Raw genomic sequence first — 14,331 nt, forward strand, 5'->3', positions numbered from 1 at the left:
CTTGTGTAGGTTCATTATTATCCTTACCCCTATAGGAATCATCATATAACATGCCACCTTCTTTGGTAGATACAGCTTGGTTTCCTTTATCTAAGTACACATTATACACTTGCCCTGTAATACACACCAAATATTGTTATACAAAGCACTATAGTACACATTATACACTTGCCCTGTAATACACACCAAATATTGTTATACAAAGCACTATAGTACACATTATACACTTGCCCTGTAATACACACCAAATATTGTTATACAAGCACTATAACTATAATGAAAGATTTAAAATTAAGATTGATTTTCTACAAAGGAAATTTCCAATTTCGGTATAATTTTGTTTACATATTAATGTCGTTGAAAAAAGGACTGGATTTTTTTTTTATAATAAATTAGGATGATCTATACTGACCTTGCCAGTAGAAGGCCCCTGGAGCACCAATCAACAACCTGTTGCCATTCTACAAGTAGCCAATCACATTTCATTATTCAAGCAATATAATGAAGAAAATAGGAAATATTATGTATATTACAAGTCTATAAAAATATCTTCATTAAATCATAAAAATAGCACATTATACACAAAATATAATGATCAAAAAGTAATAAAATATAATAATACCTAATGTAAACTTGTTTTCGCTAATATTTTATTTCGCATTTAGTCCTAACAAGCCCATTTCCCAGAGAATTAATTTGACCATTTTCAAATTAGCTTGATGTAGTTAAATAAAATCCAAGATCCTTGCACAAACTTATTTTCTTATTCTCGAAAGTTGCAAAAATTAGTGGGTTTACATTATTACAGTATTAGTTCTGAATATGTTTATCTCAAACCAAAAATCATGAGAAAAAAATGAAACCTTTTAGCAACTAAATATAATTTGTATCCACATAAAGAAAGGGGAGTTAATTTTTATTGATCAACATTTAATTTAGTCAATACCATGAAAAAGAAGTGTTCAAAACATCACTTTTTTCAATTTTAATATACGACAGAAATTTGTATTCAGTTTTCATGTCCTTAAAGTACTATGCGTTTATATCATGTGTTTTCTGTTCAAATGTAAGTCGTGAGTAGATAAGGATAACTTTTGAACTTCACTATCTAAGATCTTACAAAAAACTAGTTATTTGCCTAATTTTCTTTCATTGAACTAAAAGCAAGTCAAAATATTTACTTCTGTTTTAGATAACATGGGGAAATTTTTAATCAAATTGGTTTTTTTTTCTTATTTGTACATGTGCTATTCATGAAGGAATCAGTTTAAATTCAAGTACACCTATGTTTTTTGTTTTTTTTTGCATATTGTGATTTAGATAAACCATATACAGTTCAGTCAAATAATTGAAACAGAAAATGGTCTGTATTTTTTACTTTTTATTCGCTCTATCATATACGTACATAGAATCTAAACATCTCACCAAACAATATAAGTAAATTACTTTTGCATATTTATACCATAAGGCCATAAAATGTCCTCAAATTCAAAATTAGGATTTATTGACTAATATTACAATGAATCATAGCTAAAATAATGAATAGAAAGGAAATATGTCTTTTTTGTTGAAAATACACATACTAGCATTTTATACATGACATCACTTATTTTGATTTTCAATGAAAATTCAATGAAAAATGGTAAATTTCTTTGATTTTTAAGGACTGGAAACAGAGAGTTTTTATCTTGAAGCATTGAACTTAATAATCGGGCCAAATATGGCTCTCATCGAAATTTCTCCTTTCTGTCATATCTTAAAACTGTAGGACATGTCTTCATTTTTCTGTAATTTCAATTATTTTCATTATGAAGTAAAACCATTTCATGAATGAATTCAATAAATGCCTCAGCAGAGGTATGAACAAGAATACTCTACCATATTTTCCTAAGATTAACCCTTTACCACATAAAACATATATTGGTGAAAGTCTTTAACTCACATTTGCTAAGGTAGCACTGAATCCTGCTTGACAAAATCCTTGTCTATGAAAACCCCAATTAGCTGAAACAAGAAGGAGCATTCTGTCTATACTAACGTTCTATCTATGGATATAATGTATAGACAACACAAACCAGAAAGTGCATTCTCAGGTCATAAGGTCAAACTCAAAAATAAAATAACTTGGGATGTGTAAAATCTCAGAAAAAAATTCAACACAAACAGTGTGATATTTTTTGGTAAAATTTAGGGAAAATTGTGAAGGACAAATATGTTCAAGAATAATAAGGAAAACAATGATACTTTTAGGTAAAAAATGAATTATTCAATAAGACAGAAGGTTGAAAAGATTTTCTAAGAAACAAGAAATATTGCAATAAAATCTTGGTAAGGGCTATAATATCCTAGCTGAATGATACAGTAAAATAAACATTCATGTGCTATATGTGTCATTTGGACAGAAAGGTGGAAGTATGCAGCTTCATTGTTCTATCTTTAAAAGTGGCCATAAATTATCTCTGACTTTCAGAGTTTCCTTCTTTCGACATTAAAATTGTAAATTCACTTCAGACTATTCTATTTTGTTATGTACCTAATGTACTTTCTGGTTTACACATGAACAACACAAGTATTACTGGTCAGTGACTTTACAAGTATAGAATAAATAAATACAGAAAAATTTGTAAGAAAACTTAGAAAGAATATATATATACTGCCATAAGATATCAAAGTTGATCGAATGTAAAGTCACTGTAAAAGAAATTAAGCACATTTTGTCATTTAATTTCAAAATTTGTTTTTGGTAAACCAACATCACAACGATGTCCATAAAATTCAAAATATTTCTATGCATAATTGAGGGGGAAAAAATCAAGATAAGTTACTTATGGCAGGAACATTTAGCTTTGTGATGAATTTAAATGGCTGAAAATTATATAGAAAAAAAAACTGCTTTAGAATTGAAAATCACATCTAAACAGCCCCTTAATGACCAGTTGTGAAATAGACAAAATGTGCCTCTCTTAGAGCTCTGTATAAAGTGCATAGAATGGCAGCCTGTAGCAATCAGAGAGCCTGATTATATACTGATAAAAGCTTCTAATCTTAGTCCTTTATACTTTCAAGTTTTTGACACTAAATATAATTTGCCTATATATGCAATAAACTTAATCTGTAGCTGCATGTAGCTGTTCATTTGATAGGTTCTGAATCTACTTTCAGTGCCATGCACGATATCAAATTGACTCATCATTATATCATAACTATTCGTCAACTATATTCATGCTATATGTCACTGATCTATTATTATCATTATCTGAATGTGGAAATATATTTGAGTTACCTCCCTTTACAAAGCTGAAGAAGAAAAATTGATGTGCCAAAGGGAGACAATTAAATCATTTAAATAAATCATTACCTTTGTCACAATTATTTCCCTTTCCAAAAACTATGTAAAAGGAGGTTACTCACTTTTCCAATATGTTAACACTTTAAAAAAAAAAACTTCCAATATGTTAACACTTTAAAAAAAAAAACTTCCAATATGTTAACACTTTAAAAAAAACAACTTCCAATATGTTAACACTTTAAAAAAAACCAACTTCCAATATGTTAACACTTTAAAAAAAAAAAAAACATGTCCAAAACACTGGTACAAAAACAACATAACACAACTATTATATATATATATATATATATCATTTTTATAAGACAAGGAAATACGGATATATAAAAAGGACACAACATATAAACAATACACAGACAACAATTCTAAAATTTGATTAATTTATAATTATTCTTATAAAAACTATTGTCATTCAACACAGCAATATCAAAGTTCATAAATATGACATTCATCATCTATAAATGTCAATTCTAATATAAATTATTTTCTAAAATTACTCACTTCTTTGTGATGATAAAATAAGTCTCCTCAAAATTATGAATCTGGCTGTTTATACCCAAATATATTTGTTTCTATTCATAAATATCTGATATATGCAATACTATTATCTATGCATAATTGAATCAAAAATAATTTGCTAATTTCTTTCAGACACTTGTTGAAATTATATCAAATTCAGTCACAAAACACAACTGGAAAAAAACAGACACATGTAGAAACCAACAACTAAAGTCAATGCAAGTACAGGTACAATTCTAATGTTCCTTCCGTAGTCTAATGGAGGGAGAGATGTAAACCAGTATAAACCCTCCTATGGAGCAGTGGTTTAAATATAATTACAAAATATGTAATTTTTATTTTCACATTACAATATGGTTCAGTGAGGTCTATCAGAAGAAACATTTTACGAAAACATATAATCTCTTGTATCTTTATACCTAACTGCCTTGACCATATTGAGAATGTATTGTAAATTTTCAATAAAATAACAGATAATTAATATTAAATGGGACATAAAAAGATAAATAAAGGAGCCAATTACTTTAAAGAATCATTTTCCCAACATGTTCTATGTCCAGCAACGGAAAAGATCAATGTTTGGAAGAAAATAAATCTATACCATGGAATACTGGCTAATCAATCTTGTAACTTAATCCAATAAAAATCTCTATAAAGTAATCTGTGAACTTTGGTAAATGAGTTATGACCTTAACTTCATATAACATGCAAACTGGTAAATACCAATCACTGAAGCATAGAGAACTATGACAACTTGATAGATAAGGTTACTGATTTACTGACAAATGCATACATATATTTGGTTTATGATTCTTTACACCATAAACTTATAACATGAAAGGAGGAACACTTATTTTATGGAAAATGCTTTTTGTTTTTAAATTGCGTGGCCATTTTATCACTGAAGAACTACATGTATTTCATTGTTGCAATGTTGTGTCTTTGATATATATAAACACATATCCTTTCATTCATATGATCATTATCGCCTTCAGTAATGAGATAATTGGGCAAGACAAACAGCCTCTACCTCAAACAACAGGTGGACTTAATTAATTATCCTTTAACTCAATGAGTTTATCATACTTGCATTTTATGGGAGTAGATTTCAGATTGAAGTAACCCAAGAACTGTACATGTTTAGTTGATGTGCAGAAATCTGACTCATTTTTCATCAAACCTGATCATAAATATATTTTCTATGGTATAGATATGTAAAATTATTCTCCTTTCCTAGGTTTTGATCATAACTTGGTTAAAGATAAACCAATGTATCAAGATGGATGAATCAATCCTTACGAAATCACCCACCATCACATTTAGGATAACTTTATGTTTTTTCTGGTAATTGTAATCGAATATAACTTTTAAACACACTATTTAGAAGAACTGTGGTGTTTGTAAATATCTGATATCATTTATAATTGTAGATATTAACAAAATTGCATCCTTCAGTTAAATATAAAAAGCACGATACAATGTCATAGTCCAAGACAATTTTAATGAATATTCGTATTAAATAACAAAAAGTGAATGTATAACATACACTAACCAAAGAATGCTAACAAATCCCAAAGTCTGTGTGCATCAATCCCTTCAACAATACAAGCTTAAAAAAGCAACAGATATCCTTAATGACTGAATCAATATTAATGTCTTTTCTTTATACTCAGTATTTTTAAGCAAGTGCTTTTCCTGTCAACTCAACAAATCTTTGATAAAGAATATCATGCTGAATTTTATGATCAAACTCAAGATGCACAATCAAGCAACATGCACATGCACTAAATGGAGTTTTCATTAGACTTGGATATTTTAATAATATATTCTTGATAATATATAGTTATTTGTTATGACTTTTATTTATTACTCATTTTATTTTGTGTTAAAGTAGTTAGTTATAAATGTGTGATATTAATGGGGGCAGTTTTTAAAAAGACATATTAAATATGTGATAAACAGATCATATATCATGTATATCAGTTTAAGATAATTTTCACCAATGTTTCAAAAATTTCTGCAGAATATGGATACACCTGAATATCAAAGAATGCTTGATGTGTTGTTTTTTTTTTATGGGCACCTGGAAGGCCAACATCAAAAAGTTTCATGTTAAAGTATTTGAGAAAATATTATGAAATATAAATATGTATCTGGACAAAAAAAACTGAATTTCTGTAAGAATTAAAATCTTTCCTTTCCTCAAATGTCTCTGTGCATGATGAGTCAGTTTATGCTTGAATTCAAATTATAATCATTCAAAGAACACCGTACTAAATTGATGTTTATATGAATACTGGGCATAATAACAACAATAAACTTACTGACGTAATGGAAGCAGAGAAACCCGCTGTACATTTACCATGTTTATGGTGTTGGTCAATATCATTTCGAGTATCCACAGCTACAAACAAAATAAAGCATCATCACAGTACAACGCTGGTTCCCTGTTTATCAAAGAGCATTCCAACAGGCACTAATCTCAAAAGGTGTTTTTTGGTAAGCAATGTAACTGCCAAGGGTGTAAGCATTTTATGTAAGTTCAAGATTTCAGTTAATTTTGTTAAATATTCTGTGTTTAAGTAACAGAGGTTATGTTAAATTATTAATGGAAGTTTTTCCTGTGATGCAAAGTTGTGATAATTAATAAAAAAAAAAAAACATAGAAAAAAGTCTACAAAATAAGAAGAAGATAAAGATATTTAATCCATTTAATTTCAAAATCAGCACAGTGATATCACCTGGCCATTACTACAATTCAGATTCTGCTTTAATTTCAGAGGTTTGTAATGCCACTTAGATCAACAGATACCTGTTACAGTAGGCATAATTCAGTGCTTTTTGGCTAAATATTCATATGAGAATATTTCTAATTCAGTAAATGTTTCTTTGTTAAGGTGCAAAAAAGTGCTTTGTCATTTAATAAAGTTTGTAACAAAGTTAGTAAAATGCATCTCACAAACAAAATTAAGAAAGTTAACATTCTAATTATTTTGTAAAGATCAGAATTTGCTCAGCTGTTTGTTTTAAAAGTTTGTCCTCTTTTAAAAACAAAGATGATTTTCAAATAAAACAATCATGAATATTCTTATTGCACACACATAAAATATGACTATTGAAATAAATTAATGAAATAAACATTTTTTAATGTCAGTAATATTATGTATGTCATTAACATTCATTTCAAGGTCTGATGTACTCATTAAAAAGAACTTCCTTCACCATAAATTTAAGCAATTATATAAAGCTATGTAATAATACTATATCCTTGACCCTATAACAAATCATTAGCAGGTAGTGAGTAGCCACTTCAAATGTTTACTTAATCATTTGAGCATTGTCAAAATATCTCTTTGTACAATTATCAAACTTCCTTGATTTTCATGAAATTTTCGCTTATTAAAATAGAATTATAAAAATTCTACAAATGATCCACAACATTATATGCTCTCTAAAATAATAGCCTGCTTTATGTGGTTGTTAAAACGTATGGATGGCTACTCACTATATCTGTATAAAGGGAAAATATGTAATTGCTATACCAATTCATTTTTCGTATTTTCTATATTTGCAAACTTCTGAGACTTTATGATTTCTTATCCCCCAAATAAGCCTTGTAAATGTAAGATTCTGAACAATCTTAAATCAAAGGCAAATTAAAAAGGTATCATATTTAACTTTTTTTACTTTATGACCTGCATTTGTCGAAAACTAAGCCATTGCATCACACAATTGTGCAATTCTAAATTAAGCTATAAGCAAAAGAACTGAAACAGCAAAGCTAAAATTACAAACAGGATAAACAGCATGACACACAATCAACATACTAAGAATTCTACTTTCCTTGTTCACACTATAATTATTTGCAGGTCACAGTGCTATTTTTACATTTTTCTCTATCGTGTGTGTTCCAGACCTAGCACAATACTGTATGTAAAGGCTGTACATTTTGTATCATATGGCACAATGTAACATCTTTCAGAACTATAAAACTAAGTTATTTTGCTCGCTTCAGAACTTTTCACTCTATATAATTTAATTAACAATTTTAGAAAAATGGCTTCTTATTCTATTGAATGGAAATGTTTGCAGCTGAACTAATATTTGTTGAAACCATATATCTATGTTACATTTCAAATTAGGATATTAACATCAACCAGTAGAAATTGGAATGTCAAGATTTGTTCTAGAAAGTTAGTAAATTGTACTAGATTACTAGAAGCATATTCCTAAAACAGAAATCAGTTAGATTTTGAATTCTACTTGATTTTTTTAAATGTTTTTTTTTTTTATTCTTTACTGATTTACTTGATAACAAGAATACCAAAATAGGAAAACACTTAACGATATCAGCTGAACATATCAGGGCAATTAACTTCAGAATCCCCATTTGCCAATCAAGTCCATTTGTTAAACTACAATAAAAAAAACCTGCACAGTCTAGCTACCAACTGGATGATAACTAACTTAAACAGGAACATAGAAGATGACACATTTGGAATCTAGGGTCAAAATGTGCTGTTACTGCAGGAAGCCTCAGCTAATAACTATAAGTTAGCCTAAGCTGCAGGTTGAAAACAAAAAATCAAACACAACACTTCTGACAAGTTTCATAGTTTTATGATGTATGCCATATTTTTCTTTCCGTAAAGAACCAAAACATTTTCAAGTGAGACAAGCCTTATTCATGTCAGCTTACGTCAAGCAAGAATTAAATTTTTTATAAATTAAGAAAGACAAATTGTATAATTGCAACACAGATGAATTCTAATGCATATTTGTGGGAAGCCCATTCAAGTAGTTAAACCAGTTTTTGCTCACATTATTTAGAAGAGTAAAACATTCAGACAAAACATTAACAGAGTTAAATTCATTTTATATCCAAAAAATAATTGACGCCCATGTTTTAATCCACTTTATTGTAATATTGAGATTTTTAATTGTGCACTTGTCAGAAGTAGTAGTAAACGTTCTAGAAGCTGACATAAGGTGGCATTTATAAGGTTCTTTGTAATTGTCCATTTTTACTAAGTCCATATCAAGAAAAAAAATTCTTGAATACATTTTCTTTGGATCTACAGAAATTTTGTTGACAGTGAATGTTTTAGATTAGACAATTGACAGCATGATGTTATTGAAAAGGCCAAGCACTGTATGTGTAATTTATGTCTATCTGAGCTCTCCATACATTATACTACATGTACTTGTAGTTATCATAAGTACATCTAAACATGTATGGATAATTTGGATTGAAATCATAATTATATAATATTATAAGTACTTTATGTCATATGCTAAATATAATCATAACACATGTTCTTGGTAACTTCTGCTTGAAATTCATAACTACAGCTTCAAAAATCTTACATAATGAAGTTTTCTTAGTCTCCTTTTTTTCATATTACCGGTACCATTTATTTAATTGCGTCTTTTGTATTACTCTGCACTTCAGTCCAAAGTTGAGACACAGCTATTCACAATATTCAATTACTGTTTTGTTTCTTTCTTTCAGCAATTATATAGCCGGTGTTACAATTTTCATTTTTTGATTGACAAAACAAAGCTTTCCTGCACCGGCTGCAGGTTAAGTCTTCTAAAGATCAAACCAACAAAATCTTAACTCTGAGCATGTAACTTGAAGTGATTTCAAAATATCTTGAACATCAGTAGAGGGCACCATATCTTATATCTATTAGAACTATGGGGTACCAGTGAGACTAGGGCACTGTGCACCATTCATATAAGTTAAGCAGTGAAACAGATACACACATATGTGTACTGATAACAGAGTTAATCATTACCCTTGCTTTTATATAGAGACTGTCAGAAAATCTTAGTGTTAATAACTCAATCATACTAATCAAACTAAAATCAGCTTTAGTCACACTAAAATGCACTGTAATACAATTCAAATATATTTGTTAAAATTGTAAACTGCATTAAAAGTATATAATAAGAACTAAATACTTATATTTTTACAATGTTATTTATTTTTTTGTTCTTATCATTTGTTGAAAGAGCTGCACATAATATGAATGGTAAGCATAATTATAAATGTTTAACCAACCTCCCTAATTTTTCTTGTAATCCTAATTTCTACATGACAAGTGAATCTGTTATGAGCAAATAACTATCCTATAAATAGCAGGAACAATCCTCTATGGCCTACCTGATATTATTTTCAACACATCATTCCTTTACAAATAAGCTATTCCTAGTTCATAAAATGTTTAGAACAGATAAGACTTGCCTTTTTGTAATTTTAACAGTACATGTATAATGCAAATGTTGACTAATTGTTGAAGAAAAAACCAATGCTTTATAAATCTCATATATTTACAGGGATTTTCTGTATAAGTATTCAACTGAGGGATGCTCAAAACTGAATATTTGAAAGTCAAGAACGATAAGAACCAAAACAGAAATACTTAGAGTGCATTTGTTTCTAACCCGAAATTTTGTCATCGATGACTATCGTTTAGTAAACGTTAAGCTGCTAGAAACAAATACATCGTTTAATAAACTTTATCGACCCCACGTTGTCAGACAAAAATAGATTACACTCACGCACTGTAAACAAACAGGTAAAAGTGTGGGAAATAAATAACCAGGACTTTGCGAAAACAACACGTGCTCGTAATTATTTAAACGACAGATGCAGAAACAAATTTATCGTTTACACGTCTCAACGATAAACGATCAACGACTACGCGACTATTTTGCGCGTACATTGTTTATGTGAACGATGTCAACGTTGACCAAAAAATGTAAGAAACAAATGGATTAAACGACTACGCGCGTAGTCGTTTACATCGTTTAGGTTAGAAACAAATGCTCTGTTAGTTAAACATTCAAATTCAATGTACCATAATGAGGAGCCTGGCCATATTATCTTGATGGAAATGCTAAAACAACTGCATACCAAATGTCATTGACCTACCACAAGTGGTTCCCAATTAACTAACCTAACCAGAAACTTATACATGCTAACATTGCAACCACCAGAAACATAACACTTTTTTCAACTGGTCAAGTTGAGACAAAAGTAATACACAAGACAGCTATTTGGAAATTGTTGCTAGTTTTATGGAAAATATCGTGTGTTGAATAATGATAAATTAACTTGATATATTCAAATTGTCCACCATTGTCCATTAGAAATTATAGCAGGTTTTTTCTACGAATTATAATTACTAGCTAGGACACTTGCTATTGAGTTAGACTTTGGACTGACCACATGACTTCTATCATGCCTCATCTTACTTATTTAAGAGTTCATGAAATTCTGTTTTTAACCAAAATGATTCTGTTTTCACCTGAACAACATCAGCACAATGTCTTTGTAGGTACGTGTTAGTTGAAATTCCTATTAAAATATAGTCATTGCAAGAAGAAAAACCATGTTTATCTATTCTTAGGAATCAATTCTGTAGTTTTTCTCTAAGTAATACATTTGACAATGCTGGAAAATTTCTCCAGATTGACGTTTCAAATATATGCAAAGTCTAACTAAAACATTCAAAGTAAAGAATGTTGAAATGGTTTCTTGTAATAAACACTTTCCATGACTGCTATGCCAATACAACTCATCTCAGTTTTTAAGCATATTAATTTTATATTTCTTCTGAACTATAAAACTAGATGATTTAGAACAGCACAAATTTAACTGACATTTACAAATGAATCCTTGAGAAAGTAGTAAACTTGAACATGTGACTAATGAACCAAATTAGAATCTACAGGCATTCTGGAAATAAAATCTTAAGGAACCGAATAATGGATACTGGTTGTACTATATGCCATGACCACTTAGGGACAATTGCATATAAAAGAACATTTATTTATTTTATAAGATTCAAGAACTTTTCCTCTTCAGCAGACTTCTAGCACATATTTTAGAGGAACAGCTTACAAGTCCATTTAAAACTATGAATTAGACATCAAGCATATAACATTGTAGATTTCACATAGAAGAGGAGTAAGTCTCCAATCTGTGTGAGAAATTATTTTTCTAATGATGCCCAGTAGAACATTTTTAACACCATACTGAAATGAACATGATCAGTGTATCCCTAACACAGAGATATGTCTGTCAAATTGTATATCTTATGTAATATGGTTATTCTCAGACTATTTGACAGATGGGTGTACTTACAGTTTCTACAGGGTGCATATTCTGTAAATGATGTTGATCCTGGTCGACCTAAGTAACATGTTCCTACTGGTTCTACTTTGTCTAATGCTGTTGAATGATATTTATATCTGGGTGCACAGGCCTGAAAAATAAAACAATCATAATTTATAAGTAACTAGAAAAATTCTACAACTTTTATTGCAAAAAAATTTCAGAGTGGTAGAAATTTTAACCAACTGCTTTTGATGAAACAAATTGCAAGAGGGTCAGAATTTATCATTTACTACCAACTCTTCTCAAAAGACCTACAAATAAAATGAACAACTCATTGTCCATAAAAGCCAACTTAACCAGCACAGATATTTCTTTTCATTTCTTTTATGTGCCCTTCAGTATTTGACTAATTGAGACAAAACAGGAAGAGTGTTTGGATCCCAAATAACTAGTTTAAGTATCAGTAGCAGATCCAGAACTTTTCATAAGGGTGGCCAGCTGACTGACCTAAGGGGGGCTCGCTCCAGTCATGCTTTAGTCATTCCCTATATATACTCAACTAATTTGTTTCCACAAAAGAGGGCCCCCTGGATCTGCCTATGAGTATGCATTATTTCCCATGTGCCTGACCAACATAAAAATAAGAAGATGTGGTAGTCAGAAACTAGCCATTACTTAAATTATTTAAACAAAGTGTTTACAATATACAGTGATACAGTACATATCAAACTTTGGTCCTAAAAAACATAAGTTAATGAACTTTTAAAAGTTCTGAATAATCCCATGGTTAAAACAAAGAGACTTAATTACCACTTATATAGTTAACCTAACCCTATATGTTGAAGATTGTAACACTTTACCCATCATTATCAATAGAAAAGCTTAACTATTTGTACAACTTCTTGAATTTAGACATACTTTGCATGGCTTCACCAGTGGTAATTTTTTTGAACAATTAATTTACCACACTTTCATTTTCATTTACATTTATTACATTTATTTAGCAAGATTGGAGAAAAAATGGGCCATTTGATTAAAAAAAGATGGCAAAAAAAATATAAGTTGTTACCAGCAACAAATCTGGTTATCAGACATCTTATAGTAGACCAGTAAAGTAAAACAGATGCTTATTTTAATGGACTTCCTGCACAGCCAGAGATAATTAGCCTGTGCTATAAATATCCAGGAACTCTTATGTAAATAGATAACTATCTTTGTAAACATCTGTTAAGAAGATCTAAATTATCACAAAAATCCTATTCTAATCATATCAATGTTGTGTATCTGTCTAAATGGAACAGTGTCATTTGTTGTGTAAAATATATTTAAACATACACCATTTGTTTATAGTTTTCACAAAGAACTGTCCAAATCCATCAAATTCTTAGTAGCCTAAAAGCTATAGAAAATACAAATCAATTAAAGAAATAAGGTTGTGGTCCAGTATTGCAACCTCAAAGGTCATTGTTTAGGAAAATTGTCATCCAGATAACATGAGCTACCACTTCTTGAAGGCAGGCAAGTTTATGTGATCTGGTTATTGTCTTTTTGACTCAGTCCCCATTTCCATTCTCAATTTTATGAAAACAGAACTTAAAACCCTTTTCTACTTTTCTATTAAAGCAAATAAAAGTTCTTGGTTTTAGATATTGAAATGGATACTCAGGATTAAAAAAAGTTGTGACAAAAAGTTAAATGATCGGAACTGTATCAACACCATAAAACATGCTCCATTGACAGCCTCTCATTTTTCTCAACTTCAATATAACAACTCATATGGTTCTACTTGACAAGTATTATTGTAACTCTTGTTTCACATCTCTTGAACACTGATGATCACTAGAACATTAAACATATTGACCTCCTATTGTTACATGTTAATAACTTGGTACAAATACCTTGACCTCAAGGTCAATGAAAGGAAATCCTCAATACACCACATAACATCAACTGACAATATAAAAGGTATTAATTTGAGGGTTGTCTCATTTTCCTTGGATATAAAATATAAAATCACACAAATGAGATAAACCAAATACCACATATGGAGTAATACAGACGGGTACATTCACCTTGAATAGAAAGAATTATAAAGGCAGACAGCAGTATTATTGCTTAGAAACAGAATTAAATCATATTTAGATTCATGTCTTTCTACTTAACTGACTGAACACATCCTCAGATTCTCCAAATGGAAGAATAGAAGAATAGGAGATAACAATTGAAACTTCATGGTTTATTTCCCAATGCAGAATTTCTCAAAATCAAAGTTAGCTAAGTTATAACTGTGACACTATATAAATTTTCTATTTTGTACATGTGTATAATATAAATCATT

General features: G+C 29.7%; 1 protein-coding gene across 3 annotated transcripts in view; it reads right to left on the minus strand.

Annotated features, from left to right (window-relative positions):
- The window catches only part of LOC143064822 (integrin alpha-8-like), a 70,795-nt gene that overhangs the window by 39,741 nt on the left and 16,723 nt on the right, over positions 1-14,331 (minus strand). Inside the window, exons 1-5 of one of the 3 annotated variants that reach the window (XM_076237949.1) lie at positions 12,021-12,139; positions 6,190-6,269; positions 1,943-2,004; positions 413-461; positions 28-114 (exon numbers count right to left, since the gene is read on the minus strand). In XM_076237949.1, the coding sequence (XP_076094064.1) occupies positions 28-114; positions 413-461; positions 1,943-2,004; positions 6,190-6,223 (232 nt within the window). In that variant the 5' untranslated portion in view covers positions 6,224-6,269; positions 12,021-12,139. Of the gene's footprint in view, positions 1-27; positions 115-412; positions 462-1,942; positions 2,005-6,189; positions 6,270-12,020; positions 12,142-14,331 lie in introns of those variants that run through there. The other 2 variants (XM_076237947.1, XM_076237948.1) reach the window with 2 other exon arrangements.

Source organism: Mytilus galloprovincialis, chromosome 2 (genome assembly GCF_965363235.1).
Source record: "Mytilus galloprovincialis chromosome 2, xbMytGall1.hap1.1, whole genome shotgun sequence".
NCBI classification, from domain to species: domain Eukaryota; kingdom Metazoa; phylum Mollusca; class Bivalvia; order Mytilida; family Mytilidae; genus Mytilus; species Mytilus galloprovincialis.